At 46.7% G+C, this 16,008-nt stretch overlaps 1 protein-coding gene across 1 annotated transcript in view; it reads left to right on the top strand.

Annotated features, from left to right (window-relative positions):
- The window catches only part of LOC126471297 (translation initiation factor IF-2-like), a 197,779-nt gene extending 182,990 nt beyond the window's left edge, over positions 1–14,789 (top strand). The window contains exons 7-8 of the mRNA XM_050099417.1: positions 8,737–8,997; positions 13,983–14,789. Of these exons, the coding sequence (XP_049955374.1) occupies positions 8,737–8,997; positions 13,983–14,369 (648 nt within the window). The 3' untranslated portion in view covers positions 14,370–14,789. The remainder of the gene's footprint in view (positions 1–8,736; positions 8,998–13,982) is intronic.
- The last annotated feature ends 1,219 nt before the right edge of the window (positions 14,790–16,008 follow it).

Genomic DNA, 16,008 nt, shown 5'->3' on the forward strand with positions numbered 1-16,008 from the left:
CCTTATCTAGCTTGCATTTATTGTGAATCTCTCGCCCAGCGCAATGTCCCAAGCGATTGGAAAAAAGTGCAGGTGACTCCAGTGTATAAGAAGGGTAAAAGAATTACAGACCATTATCCTTAACTTCTGTTTTCTGCGGAATCCTTGAACATATTCTCAGTTGGAATATAATAAACTTTCTTGAGATTGAGAAGCTTATATCCACGAATCAGCATGGTTTTAGGAAGCATCGCTCGTGCGAAACTCAGCTTGCCCTTTTCTCACATGATATACAGCGAACTATAGCTGAAGGGCAACAGGCAGATTCCATGTTTCTAGATTTCTGGAAAGCATTTGCCTCGGAGTCCCACTGCAGGCTGTTAACGAAGGTACGAGCATATGGAATAAGTTCGCAGATATGTGAGTGGCTCGAAAACTTCTTAAATAATAGAACCTAGTACGTTGTCCTCAACGGCATGTGTTCATCAGAGACAAGGGTATCGTCAGGTGTGCCCCAGGGAAGTGTGATAGGACTGCTGTTGTTCTCTATACACATAAATGATTTGCGGACAGGGTGGGCAGCAATCTGCGGTTGTTTGCTGAGGATGCCGTGGTGTTCGGTAAGGTGTCGAAGTTGAGTGACTGTAGGAAGATACAAGACTACTTACACAAAATTTACAGTTGGTGTAATGAATGGCAGCTAGCACTAAATGTGGAAAAATGTAAGTTGATGCGGATGAGTAGGAAGATCAGACCTGTAATGTTAGGATACAGTGATACTAGTGTCCTGCTCGACATAGTCTAGTCGCTTAAATATGTGAGCATAACGTTGCAAAGCGAAATGAGATGGAAGGAGCATGTGGGAACTGTGGTATGAAAGGCGAATAGTCGACTTCGGTTTATTTACAGAATTTCAGAGAAAGAGTGATTAGCTTGTAAAGGAGATCGCATATAGGACGCTGATGCGACCTAGTCTTGAGTTCTGCTCGAGTGTTTGGGATCTGTACCAGGCCGGATTGAAGGAAGACATCGAAGGAATTCAGAGGCAGGCTGTTAGATTTGTTACCGGTAGGTTTGATGGTTCAAGTGGCTCTAAGAACTATGGGACTTAACATCTGAGGTCATCAGTCCCCTAGACTTAGGACTAATTAAACCTAACTAACCTAAGGACATCACACACATCCGTGCCCGAGGCAGTATTCGAACCTGCGACCGTAGCTGCAGCGCGGTTCCGGACTGAAGCGCCTAGAACCGCTCGGTCACAGCGGCCGGCGGTAAGTTTGAAGAACACGTAGGTTTTACAGAGATGGTTGTGTGTATGTAAACTCCTGGAAATGGAAAAAAGAACACATTGACACCGGTGTGTCAGACTCACCATACTTGCTCCGGACACTGCGAGAGGGCTGTACAAGCAATGATCACACGCACGGCACAGCGGACACACCAGGAACCGCGGTGTTGGCCGTCGAATGGCGCTAGCTGCGCAGCATTTGTGCACCGCCGCCGTCAGTGTCAGCCAGTTTGCCGTGGCATACGGAGCTCCATCGCAGTCTTTAACACTGGTAGCATGCCGCGACAGCGTGGACGTGAACCGTATGTGCAGTTGACGGACTTTGAGCGAGGGCGTATAGTGGGCATGCGGGAGGCCGGGTGGACGTACCGCCGAATTGCTCAACACGTGGGGCGTGAGGTCTCCACAGTACATCGATGTTGTCGCCAGTGGTCGGCGGAAGGTGCACGTGCCCGTCGACCTGGGACCGGACCGCAGCGACGCACGGATGCACGCCAAGACCGTAGGATCCTACGCAGTGCCGTAGGGGACCGCACCGCCACTTCCCAGCAAATTAGGGACACTGTTGCTACTGGGGTATTGGCGAGGACCATTCGCAACCGTCTCCATGAAGCTGGGCTACGGTCCCGCACACCGTTAGGCCGTCTTCCGCTCACGCCCCAACATCGTGCAGCCCGCCTCCAGTGGTGTCGCGACAGGCGTGAATGTAGGGACGAATGGAGACGTGTCGTCTTCAGCGATGAGAGTCGCTTCTGCCTTGGTGCCAATGATGGTCGTATGCGTGTTTGGCGTCGTGCAGGTGAGCGCCACAATCAGGACTGCATACGACCGAGGCACACAGGGCCAACACCCGGCATCATGGTGTGGGGAGCGATCTCCTACACTGGCCGTACACCACTGGTGATCGTCGAGGGGACACTGAATAGTGCACGGTACATCCAAACCGTCATCGAACCCATCGTTCTACCATTCCTAGACCGGCAAGGGAACTTGCTGTTCCAACAGGACAATGCACGTCCGCATGTATCCCGTGCCACCCAACGTGCTCTAGAAGGTGTAAGTCAACTACCCTGGCCAGCAAGATCTCCGGATCTGTCACCCATTGAGCATGTTTGGGACTGCATGAAGCGTCGTCTCACGCGGTCTGCACGTCCAGCACGAACGCTGGTCCAACTGAGGCGCCAGGTGGAAATGGCATGGCAAGCCGTTCCACAGGACTACATCCAGCATCTCTACGATCGTCTCCATGGGAGAATAGCAGCCTGCATTGCTGCGAAAGGTGGATATACACTCATGTGATGTATCTGACCCCAGGAATGTGTCAATAAAGTTTACCCTTCCTGGGACAATGAATTCACGGTGTTCTTATTTCAATTTCCAGGAGTGTATGAACGTATTAAACCTGGGACCTAGAAACGACGGAGAGACTTCGTTCCACCGTAGCCCTGAGTATTTCACAACCCCACAACAGGCCACAGCAGTCCACCCACCCCACCGCCGCCCCACACCGAACCCCGTGTTACTGTGTGGTTCGGCCGCCAGTGGACCCCCCGAGATCGTCTAATACCAGACGAGTGTAATCCCGAATGTTTGCGTGGTGTACGCGTACGAGGAAACCGACACAGTGTAACTGAGGCGGAATAAGGGGAAATTCACCGAGGCACATGGAAAACCGCCTTAAAAACCATCCACAGGCTGGCCGGAACACCGGACCTCGACACTTACCCCCGGGGACCGACACGCCTTCCCGCTCGGGAAACAGCGCGTTAGACCACGCGGCTAGCCGGACAGGCTTTACGGAGATGCTTCGGGAACTCAAATGGGAATCCCCGGATGGAGGGCGACGTTCTTGTTGAGAAACTGTATTGTTAGAGAACTGGCTTTTGAAGCTGATTGCCGAACGATTCTACTGCCACCGATGCGCATGAGGACTAAAAAGATAAGACAGGAGAAATCAGGGCTCATACGGAGACACATAGACAGTTGTTTTTCCCCGCTCTGTTTGCGAGTGGAACAGGAAAGGAAATGACTAGTTGTAGTACAAGGTACCATCCGCCACTCACAGTACAGTGGCTTGCGGAGTATCTAGGTAGATGTAGCTGTAGATGTAGATGTAGATGTAGAAAGTACGTAATATGGTCATTAACACGTAGAAACTTCAGAAAGTAGCTCACACATGACGTCACATACTAAGACATATGCGCAACTACAGTGGTGCATTGTCAGACGAGAGTTCATGTTCTGGGTTTCCTGCAGAAACAGTTCTGCTGCGGGACGGATAACAGGGCATCACGCTGTTCGATACTGAAATGTGGCGGAAACTGAAAACGTACTCCACAGTGGAAGTGCGTGAGACAGTACGATTCTTGTGGACAAAATGTCTAAACTGCACACAGATTCACCCTGAAATTACAGCGGTATGTGGACCAAATGCAGTGTCGCATTAAGCCGTAGTGAAAAGGTACCAACGGTCAACAAGGGTGCACAGACGGCGGTGATAATGTGTAGCTTACATTTTGAAGACCTCTCGTAACTGTACATAGTTAAGGGTACTCCTATTAATTAACAGTGTCTTCGATTCTCGGAATATAGTTGCAGTACATCTACATCTTAACTCCGAAAGACGGTTTACAGCCTCTGATGGAACCACAATGGTTGTCGGGGACCTCTATTACCGCTTGCGGATAGTGCGCGGGAAAAACGACAATCGGCAAGTCTCCGTATGAGCCAGATGTTGAGTGAATTGCCTCTCATGGTCATTTTCCCAGATATTTATGGGAGAATATGATATAATGTCTGAGTCGTCTTGGAAGTAACACTGTCGGAATCATAACAATACATCTCCGTGGCGCATAACACCTCTCTTAATGGTGTCCTTGTTGTGGTTGGTAAATCGCCTCCGTGAAGAAACACACCGCTCTTCTTTGTATCTTCTGCATCTCATCTTACTCCTACCTGCTATGGGTCCCAGGCTGGCGAGCAATATGCAGAAATTGGTCGAACGATGGGGCGTAATGTACCACTTTCTTATATTACTTTTTGTAGTTCGTCCGGTGAATCTCTGTTTCACGTTTGTCTTCCTTTTAACTAGTTTTATGTGGTCGGTGCAATTTACACCACTGCAGACGCATACTTCTTGACATTTTTGGTTTTTGCTGCTTCCAATAATAACTTTGCTTCAGTAATTTTCGACCACAGTTGTAACGGGTAAAGGAAACCATCCAAGATGTTGCGTTTGGCGAAGGATTCTTGAAACAGCCATGTACCATTTACGACTTTCACGACAATACTCATGTCATCTACAAAAAGAATATTTTTAAGCCATCACTCATGTTTCTGGTGTATCATTGATAAATATCAATGAAGGCAACAGACACAGAACAGAAACACGTGAAACCACCCCACAGGAGTTCCTGGCTGTAGTTCAGAATTGCAGAACTTCTATCTTCTTTCTTTCTTTCTATCTTTCTTTCTTTTGCTTACGCCATAGTACCGCAGCGATCGCAGGGTCGGCGTGGTTAGAACGGAGTTGGCAAGATTAGTTTTAGGGGTGGCCAGATGCCCTTCCTGCCGCCACCCCGTACCCTCAGGGATGGAATCAGTGTACCCCAGCTGTCTGCGCCTAGTGTAAATCGTGAAATAGTGCGAACGTGTTTCAAATGTCTGTGACGCGTGTAACTGAGGCGGAACGTGGGGACCAGCCCGGTATTCAACCAGTGGGATGTGGAAAACCGCCTAAAACCACATCCAGGCTGGCTGGCACACCGGCCCTCGTCGTTAATCCGCCGGGCGGATTCGATCCAGCGATTCCGCAGATCGCGACGCCGGCACGTTAACGCTCTCGGCTACCCTGACGGGTAATTACAGAACTTTTAGCTGTACTGTGTTATTTATTCCTACACTCTTTGACAATTTTTTCGTATTTTATTAATTCTTGAATTTTTAAATAAATTTTCTAATCAGCATTTTGTAAAATATGTACTGACTCGTTCCATGAACAAATACAGTTCGTTTTATGACCGTTCATTTTCCTACCTGGATGTAACGCTGACAGTTAAGCCTAAATGTTCGCCATGTCACTATAATTTGAACGATTTATAGCTAGAATTTTGCTCTGTATATTCTCCGCATTTGGAATCATTTAGGCCAATCTTTCTGGGCTGTTGCAATTTACGACACACATTTAGATTCGATGCATACGAACGCCTTGTTATCGAGAGCTCGCAGCGTCATTTCCTAGCTTGTTTTAGCAGTATACGTGAAACAATGGAGCCACACACAATACGGCAGGAAAGCTGATATCTCGCTACGAGGACGCGGGGAGACAGCTGCGCTGGACAATCGCTGCTGCTTCCCAGCGATTCCGCAGATCGCGACGCCGGCACGGTAGCTCAACGTGTTCGGCTAGAGAGTAATTCGCCCTCTGTAATAAAAAAAAACTGAGTTAACAGATCAACAACGAACGTAAATGGATGTCTTACGACGTCGGCCCCGAGCAGATGCAACGAACTACAGTGAACAAAATGAAAATTAACAAAAAAAATCGCGGCCAAGCAGCAGTCGTAGGAGAATGGGGCAGTGCACACGATGACAGCTGCCGTCATCCTGCCATGGATGTAGTCGGTTTCGAAGTGGAGTTGTTTATTCAAATGGTTCAAATGGCTCTGAGCACTATGGGACTTAACATCTGTGGTCATCAGTCCCCTAGAACTTAGAACTACTTAAACCTAACTAACCTAAGGACATCACACACATCCATGCCCGAGGCAGGATTCGAACCTGCCACCGTAGCGGTCGCGCGGTTCCAGACTGTAGCGCCTAGAACCGCTCGGTCACTCCGGCCGGCCATGTATAATGTTATGTTTGCGTTGGTTGGTTGACTTGGGGGAGGGGACCAACAGCGATGAATATTTCAGCGGAACTCAAACTGATCTATCCCGATGTCGGCTTCTATCAGTTTTCCCATTCTTCTGTAAATAATCAGTCAGCACCTCTCAGTAGTAACAGTATAAAATACAACGTGTTTTTGTTTAATATTTCGCACATGGAAAGTACATGCCAAAAGTAGCTATTAAGCTCCAATAAACATGGGTCCGCAGATCAGCCGTTGCGGAAGTATCGCATTAATTCGAATTGGGAACCAACTGTTCAAATGGTTCAAATGGCTCTGAGCACTATGGGACTTAACTACTGAGGTCATCAGTCCCCTAGAACTTAGAACTACTTAAACCTAACTAACCTAAGGACATCACACACATCCATGCCCGAGGCAGGATTCGAACCTGCGACCGTAGCGGTCACGCGGTTCCAAACTGACGCGCTTAGAACCGCACGGCCACACCGGCCGGCGGAACCAACTGTAAACGCCCCTGGATACCGCAGTATTTCCTTTGGTATTTCAAGGTTTGGAATCGACTATATGTTCGTTTAAGCATGCGCAACTACTTCCTCCGTGCACTGTGCCGTACTGGCCTCACAATCAGTCACGAACGTGGAGTCGCTATTGACAGCTGTTTCACCAGTGAAGAGTACGCTGACATGCACTTCATGTATGGCAAAGAGAACAGCAGTGCCCTTGAGGCTGCACGATTGTATGAAGAAGCTTTTCCTCTCCGCGGGCATCCCGACAAGCTTACATTTAGCCGGTTACATCAGCGCCTTAAAGAAATCGGGAGTTTCGTACAACATGTACGACAAGGTTGACCTAGATCCATAACAGTCGATGTTGAGAAAAGGATGTTATGCATTTTACACGAACATCAGCGTACTTGAAAAAGGAGGATTGCTACCCCAGAGCGTGTCCCGAGTCATAGCAATGTATGGCGGATTTTACATAGGGAAGTACTGTATCCATATCATCTCCAGCGAGTGCAAGCCCTCAACAAAGCAGACTTGCATCCTAGAGAGAATTTCTGCTAATGGGGGCAACAACAGTGTACCCTGAATCCCCTGTTTGTAAGCAGTGTTCTGTTCACGGGTGGGGCTGGCTTTACCTGTGACGGTATTTTTAACTACCATAACTGTCACATTTGGGTCGATGTCAATCCTAATGTAACACACGTATCACGATACCAGCAGCGTTATTCGTTATACGTCTGGGCAGGACTGCTCGGAGACTGCATAACTGGAGCACAATTCCTACCACAGAGACTAATCGGACAGCAGTATATGCGGTTTCTACGGACTGTATTTCCAGATGTACATGATGATGTCCCACTGGAGCAACGCCTGAACATGTGGTTCATGTATGACGGAACTCCAGCACATTTTCATTTGCGAGTGCGCCAGCTTCTAACTCGGACGAGTCCGCAGCTCGTGGTCGTGCGGTAGCGTTCTCGCTTCCCACGCCCGGGTTCCCGGGTTCGATTCCCGGCGGGGTCAGGGATTTTCTCTGCCTCGTGATGACTGGGTGTTGTGTGCTGTCCTTAGGTTAATTAGGTTTAAGTAGTTCTAAGTTCTAGGGGACTGATAAGTCCCATAGTGATCAGAGCCATTTGAACCATTAACTCGGACGTATGGTCAACATTGGATAGGTAGAGGGTAGTCTTTACCTTGGCCTCCAAGGTCTCCAGATTTAAATCCCATGGATTTCTGTTTGTGACGCCTCACGTTTGGAGCTCCCAACTAGCAGTAAGCCCACCCTCTGCGACCGCCCGGATCTTGCAGACTGAGGGGCAACCTCTGGAACAGGACAAGCAGCCATATCCGGCCGAAGATCAGTATCAGCCGGAGACAGAGCCTGAAACTGGTTCCTCAGACAAACTGGAGAGACCTTCCGTTCAGCCCTCCGGAATGTCTTTCGCCGCTTGCCACACCTCGAGACGACCTCCCACTCTACCACGGGTGATGGGCCAGCCTCAATGTGGGCAGTATCCCCAGCAGCCACAGCCGTAGTCCGATCGGGGGATGCGTGGGACGAGCTGGCCGTCCCCGACAAACCCCCGTCCGGACCCCCACAGTGATGCCCACTGGCAACAGCCTCAAGCTGTGTGACCGAAGCCAACACTGCCTGAAGCTGGGAGCGAAGGGATGCCAACTCAGCCTACATCCGAACACAGCAGTCGCAGTCCCTATTCATGCTAAATACTGTTGTGCAAAGAACGTCTGAACTAATCTACAGAGAGCACAAACAATTCGATACAAAATTTAAACGGTTATTAAAATACAAGATTGCCTAGTAAATGCAGTGATGCTGCTACTTGCGCACTGCTGACACACTGCTCGGCGGCAGAAGGAGACTACGCGATTTTACACTATTCAGGTACTAAAACACGATGCTACAACTCTCAAATACTATAATACGCCCGAAATTTATGAATTAAACAATGTAAGTACCCAAAAACACGCAAAGAAATTGAGAATTAAACTATGTAACAAATAAGTAAGCTAAGAGTATACGACTTGCTGCTGGCAGCTGCTTATCCATGAATAATGAGAATGTATCTTTTTGCTTGTTGCGACGGCAGGTGGAGGCGGATCCGGCGGTGGCTTCTTCCGAGGCGGAGGCGGCGGAGTCGAGCTACGGGCACGGCCACGGCCACGGCCACGGGCACAGCGTGGGGGCGGGCCTGGTGAGCATCGCGCAGGGCGCCGTGGACGCCGCCCACGCCGCAGTAGCCGGGCAGCCGGCCGCGGGCGGCCAGGCCGCCTTCCAGGCCAAGAACGCCCTCGCGCAGAACGCCGCCGCCGCGGCAGCCACGGCGCAGGCCGCGCTCGCCGGCAAGCAGGTGAGCTCTCACAATTTTTCTTATTTACTTCTCATCTTATACACAAACAAGCAGTTGTCTACTACGTTCAGTTGATGAAAATAAACTGATATACTTTAGGTTTGCATGTGACAGTACTACTGTAGAACAGCGCTTTTTTTTTTTTTTTTTGTAAAACTGCTTGCAGTTTTGCAGAGTTATTGCTGGTTTTGTGGGTTTTTCCTTATTTATGAAAAGCAATGTATAATTTCATTTCAAGGCCTGTGTTGTATGTTTAAAAAAAGACATAGTGCTTTGCCCAAGATATTTCCTTTATGATCTGCGTGCTGCTGTTATTCGCTTCTTGAATACAGAGTGGCCGAAAGTCACGGGCAAGCTCTGACTGTGTGTTCGATGGCCAGATATTGTCTATACTGTGCATTTGACTCTGTGAAGGCATGGAAGAAATTGATACGTGAGGCGCCAATTCAAATCGGCGACGATCTTTATTGCCGCAGACCGTCAATCGCCCGTATTCCTCTGTGATGGCGACGTGACGTTCGTTAGTCATACACTGGTCCTTCTGTGCAGCTGTTTACGCATGTGGTGATAAGCTGCAATACGGAAGATCCACCCGAGGCAACGCTGATCACAGAAACCCGAATGTTTGTGTAATCTCTGACATGCGTAAATTATTTTAAGTTAGATTAAGTAGTATATAAGCCTAGGGACCGACGACCTGAGCAGTTAAGTCCCATAGGAACTTACCACCATTTTACAACCAATTCAAAGTCAGTGAACTCGCGATGTACTGCCACGTTAACTCCACAGCTGTATATTAAAGACTGACTACATATACGCCCAATTCAGGTTTCATCCAGGGGACATCTTCAAATGGGACAACCTTACCCGTGACCTTTCGTCATTCAGTTCAGTCATACATCTACTGCTCGTAACACCCTGTTATTCTAAAGTAAAAGGGAAAAGTGAAACATTAGTTGTCGCAAAAGTAGCAACATGCAAGTACATACAAGAAATTTGTTTTAAAAACGAAAAAATTACAAACAGAAAAGTTATTTCTTTTATAAAACTTCTTGTTCCTAAAATTGTCAATAAATTTCAAATTTTAAAAGTCAATGCAAATTATGCTTGATTGATGGGCTGTAGTAGAATCAGAAAGTCAATTTTATGCAACCAAAAACAATGTAGTAGTGGATCGTCCAGTGAATCTTTTCTTGGTGAAATATGCTTTCATTTGTGTGTGTGTGTGTGTGTATTTTATTCTAACAGACGCACACCGAGTATAGCAGTAGACAGACAGCATTGGGAAGTTCTTTGTGTCCTAGAGTCAAATTCGTTTCTGTTTTTTAAGTTTTATTTGTGATTCAGTATCATGGCCAGGAGCACCTAGGAGCTAGTCTCCAAGGTGGATCCACACCAGAAGATAGATTAAAATATATTTTTCAATATTGAAATCAAAATGATGGTATGGCATTATTGGTTGGGAGACCCTGTCACAGATTGTTCAGCTGACTGGTTCAAGTCTATTTGCCGCCACTTTGGGAACTTTCATGTCATTGAAGATGAGATGAAATTATTAGGCCAACAGAAACACCCAGTCCCTGAGTGAAGAGAATATCTGATTCAACAAGGAACCAAACTCGGGACTCCTATGACCTGGAGGCAGCATTGCAAACCATTAGTTATGTTAATGTGTGGTGTCTGTTCTTTCAGACATGTCCATAGGAACAGACACCATGCATTAATATAACTGATTCACCTCGATGGGCAATGACTCAGAAACCTTCAGTGTCGATGCACAATACCATTTGACCTCCTCTGGGAATCTCGTGGACAGGGACTGAAGATAGGTGGCGCTACATAGGAATGTGTGACGGCCAGCAGGCGTGTCGAGATAGTACATGCAGTTGCAATAAACACTGTGTCTGGATGGCGTAGTGGTTAATGTAACTGCCTAGTAAGCAGGAGATCTTGGGTTCGAGTTCTGGTTCAGGAAATATTTTCACTCATCACCACTGATTCCGCATAAAGTTCTGATGCAGCTGACATCAATAGTTCCTTCTCTTTCCTTTCCTTTCTCTTCCTTCCACCTTCAGTTTACATAAAAGGTAAATACTAGACCACTAGCTGTGGATATTACAGTGCATTACAGAATTTAAATTATTAGGAAGCAGTCTGAATATTTTCCATGTTGATTTAAATAAGTCTAATTTTGGTAACTGCTGACATCAAGTGGAAACTTAATACTGCAGCTGGAGAGGCCAGTTAACTTCATGTAACAGAGGTGTAGGACCATGGCTTCTGCGGAGTTCAGCTCTTAAGGATTTCCAGAAGATCCAACAATCTGAGCCTAAGGAAGTCGTATCAAACTTGCCACAGTTTTCATATTCTACTGCTTACAATGAAGGGAATCGCTCTGAGATTCCTTGTTCTGTATTTGTCTTTTATGTTTTGATGTGTCATTAATCTACATTTAATACTGATGTTTTGATAGAGTTAGGCATACTCTTCTGCTGCTGTTATTAGTATACCTTTACTGCAGAGGTAGAAGTGACAGTTGCGTAAATTTCTCGCTAGAGAGCGCAGGAATAGAATAAAATGAGAGTCAATATCTAGCAAAAGAGTCACAAACAATTAGCTGAAATAAGGGCATGAAACATATGTTCTTAATTTCAGTTGCTAACATGTTCATTACCTGCTAACATCGTTTGTTTTATAAAGTATGTCATTTATAAGTTTGTTTCTGTTTATTGAGGTTCAATTTCAGGATTTTCGCAACATATGTGTCACATTCAACTGCTGCAAACATGTAATTAATTGTTGGTAAAGCGGGTACCAGGTTGAGATTCATTGGGAGAGTGCTTAGAAAATGTAGTCCATCAACAAAGGAGGTGGCTTACAAAACACTCGTTCGACCTATACTTGAGTATTGCTCATCAGTGTGGGATCCATACCAGATCGGTTTGACGGAGGAGATAGAGAAGATCCAAAGAAGAGCGGCGCGTTTCGTCACAGGATTATTTGGTAACCGTGATAGCGTTACGGAGATGTTTAATAAACTCAAGTGGCAGACTCTGCAAGAGAGGCGCTCTGCATCGCGGTGTAGATTGCTCGCCAGGTTTCGAGAGGGAGCGTTTCTGGATTAGGTATCGAATATATTGCTTCCCCCTAATTATACCTCCCGAGGAGATCACGAATATAAAATTAGAGAGATTAGAGCGCGCACGGAGGCTTTCAGACAGTCGTTCTTCCCGCGAACCATACGCGACTGGAACAGGAAAGGGAGGTAATGAAAGTGGCACGTAAAGTGCCCTCCGCCACACACCGTTGGGTGGTTTGCGGAGTATAAATGTAGATGTAGATGTATTTCGTGACACAACTGAAGGGGATAAAAAAACTGGCAAGATCCTATGGCAGTTGAGATTTTAGCACAGATTCATAGCCTTCCCTTGTTCAGAAAAAATCAACTGTGACCGATGGTTACATATACTACTGACCATTAAAATTGCTACACCAAGAAGAACTGCAGATGATAAACGGGTATTCTATGGACAAATATATTATACTAGAACTGACATGTGATTACATTTTCACACAATTTGGGTACATAGATACTGAGAATTCAATACCCAGATCAACCACCTCTGGCTGTAATAATGGCCTTGATACGCCTGCGCATTGAGTCAAACAGAGCTTTGATGGCGTGTACAGGTACAGCTGCCAATGCAGCTTCAACACAACACCACAGTCCATCAAGAGTAGTGACTGGCGTATTGTGACGAGCCAGTTGCTCGGCCACCATTGACCAGACGTTTTCAATTGGTGAGAGATCTGGAGAATGTGCTAGTCAGGGCAGCAGTCGAACATTTTCTGTATCCAGAAAGGCACGTACAGGACCTGCAACATGCGGTCGTGCATTATCCTGCTGAAATGTAGGGTTTCGCAGGGATCGAATGAAGGGTAGAGCCACGTGTCATAACACATCTGAAATGTAATGTCCACTGTTCAATGTGCCATCAATGCGAACAAGAGGTGACCGAGACGTGTAACCAATGGCACCCCATACCATCACGCCAGGTGATACGCCAATATGGCGATGACGAATACACGCTTCCAATGTGCGTTCACTGCGATGTCGCAAAAAGGATGCGACCATCATGATGCTGTAAACAGAACCTCGATTCATCAGATAAAATGACGTTTTGCCATTCGTGCACCCAGGTTCTTCATTGAGTACACCATCACTGGCGCTCCTGTCTGTGATGCAGCATAGACGGTAACTGCAGCCATGGTCTCTGAGCTGATTGTGCATGCTGCTGCAAACGTCGTCGAACTATTCGTGGAGATAGTTGTTGTCTTGCAAACGTCCCCATCTGTCGACTCAGAGATGGAGACATGGCTGCACGATCCATTACAGCCATGCGGATAAGATGCCTGTCAGTTCGACTGTGAGTGAAGCGAGGCCGTTGGGATCCAGCCTTCCATATTACTCTCCTGAACCCACCAATTCCGTGTTCTGCTAACAGTCATTGGATCTCGAACAACGTGAGCAGCAATGTCACGATACAATAAACCGCAATCGCGATAGGCTACAATCCGACCTTTATCAAAGTCGGAAACTTGATGGTATGCATTTCTCCTCCTTACACGAGGCATCACAACAACATTTCACCAGGCAACGCTGGTCAACTGCTGTTTGTGTATGAGAAATCGGTTGGAAACTTTCCTCATGTCAGCACAAGAATGCTCTGAAAAACTAATCATTTGCATATCACAGCATCTTCTTGCTGTCGGTTGAATTTCGCATCTGTAGCACGTCATCTTCGTGGTGCTGCAATTTTAATGGCGGGTAGTGTAAATCAAGTTATACTTTTCATGTACTGTTGGAAATGATTCACATGTTTGAGTGTGTCACCATTTACCGCAATACATCAAGAGAAACCCCTATCGATGTTCGTGATTACCCAACCAGAAGGAGATAAGCAGTGTAGAGGAATTATTTTCAGCTGATCGTGGCTAACCTGGAGCAGGCACAGCGGGACGCTCTGGTGCAGGTGGAGTCTGAGCTGCTGCAGCTGGCGCAGGCGCAGCGAGCTGCCACGACGGCGGCCGAGTCCGTGGAGGCGACGCAGAACCAGGTGCGCGCAGTAACAGCGGCGGTGAACGCTGCGCAGGTGGCGGCCGACCAGGCGGCGCGCGCAGCGCAGGAGGCGCAGGCCGAGCTGGCGTCGCAGAGCGGCATGGTGGCGGCGGCGCGCACGCGCTTCGGCCAGGCGCAGGCGCAGCTGGAGGACGCGCGCGCAGACCTGGCCGCCACGCAGCATGCCGCGCAGCAGGCCGCAGCAGCTGCTCAGGCCGCGCAGGCCAATGCACACAAGCACGACCACCACTGACCTCGCCGTTTCTTTGCTGAGTTTGATACTCCGGTTCCATTCTCAGCAGCGTAACAAGTAACATCTATCCTCTCCTCTCCTCCATCGGTATGGATAATGTGGGGTTCTGCACATAATTTGTCTGATTACTAGTAATTAGTACTATTACATTACAAGATTGTAACAATGTTCCCTCAGACTCTTTTCTTGTTTGTCAACAAATATCTACCAACTATACTGAAGAAGAATAACACACTCAATGAGACTCAAAGACCATAAGAGAGGTATTGCAAGGAGATTTTCCTGTACTTGTTACTTCAATATTATAATAAACAGGAACTAGCTGCTGTGAAATTTCAGAGAGCTATTTCTATGTGTATTAAGGCTGAAATATCAAAAGAATGGATGCTTTTGTAGTAATGCATTTTGTACTTTTGCAAATAAATAAAAGATGAAATATTACTGTTTTATTCAATATGAGTCCTACTAACATCCACATGTCTGGTTATTTATTTATCTTATGGCAATACAAAAAATGGTTCAAATGGCTCTGAGCACAATGGGACTCAACATCTTAGGTAATAAGTCCCCTAAACTTAGAACTACTTAAACCTAACTAACCTAAGGACATCACACACACCCATGCCCGAGGCAGGATTCGAACCTGCGGCCGTAGCAGTCCCGCGGTTCCGGACTGCAGCGCCAGAACCACACGGCCACCGCGGCCAGCTATGGCAATACAGACACGTAAGAAAGAAACAGACAAATCACTAATATAACAAGCGTTAATAATTGCAATCCAACATTACTAATATAATTAAGTTTAAGGATCACAAACAAACATAAAGTCTATTAACATAATCTGTCGACTCTGGAGTTGTGAACAGGAAGTCGTCGGGGCTCCAATTATAGGCTCTTCTGGAGCACTCTTCGACAATGTGGCTCATGGTCTGTCTTTCTCTGCAGTCACACTGAGGAGATAGTATTTTACACCAATTATACCGGGAGTAAGCACATCTGCCATGACGAGTTCTAATCCTATTTAGAGTGGACCACATTTTGCGTGGTAGGTCAAAACCAGGTGGTTTTTGTGTGTTGCAAGGCATGTTATGATTTTGCCATGTGTTCCATTTTTCAGACCAGGCGTTTGTGATACTGAAACCTTCTTGTACACAGTCTCTTGCTGTTCTTGTTGGCGGGTTCCTAGATCGAAGCTGCCAACAAGAACAACAAGGAACTGTGTCTGATAAAATTATCTTTCTGGTGCACTTTATTGGCCTTTTATCTGAGGGCCAATATTTTAAAACTTTTTTAAGGATCCAGAGTGAAACTTCCACTCTGCAGGATTCACGAAGTGATATCCATTCTGAATTGCAAACAGAATAACAAGCCAAAAACAAGTAAATCCATTCATAGAAAATCTTGAAGAACGGTCCAAATCAGTGCCATAATAAACAAAGCTCACTGTAGTTATACAGCATGACATTTATCGATAGTCATCATAGAATAACAGCAAGTGAAGTGATGTTAGGAGGCGCAAGAATTTATGGAGCAATGTCATCTACTGGCCAGTAACATGACACTGTCTTGTCTCAGCACTTATGATCAACTCCTTTTCATCAGCACAGTAATTGCATCATTGTAATGAGGTAGGCACAGC

The sequence above is a fragment of the Schistocerca serialis genome, chromosome 3, assembly GCF_023864345.2.
Source record: "Schistocerca serialis cubense isolate TAMUIC-IGC-003099 chromosome 3, iqSchSeri2.2, whole genome shotgun sequence".
Classification (NCBI taxonomy): domain Eukaryota; kingdom Metazoa; phylum Arthropoda; class Insecta; order Orthoptera; family Acrididae; genus Schistocerca; species Schistocerca serialis.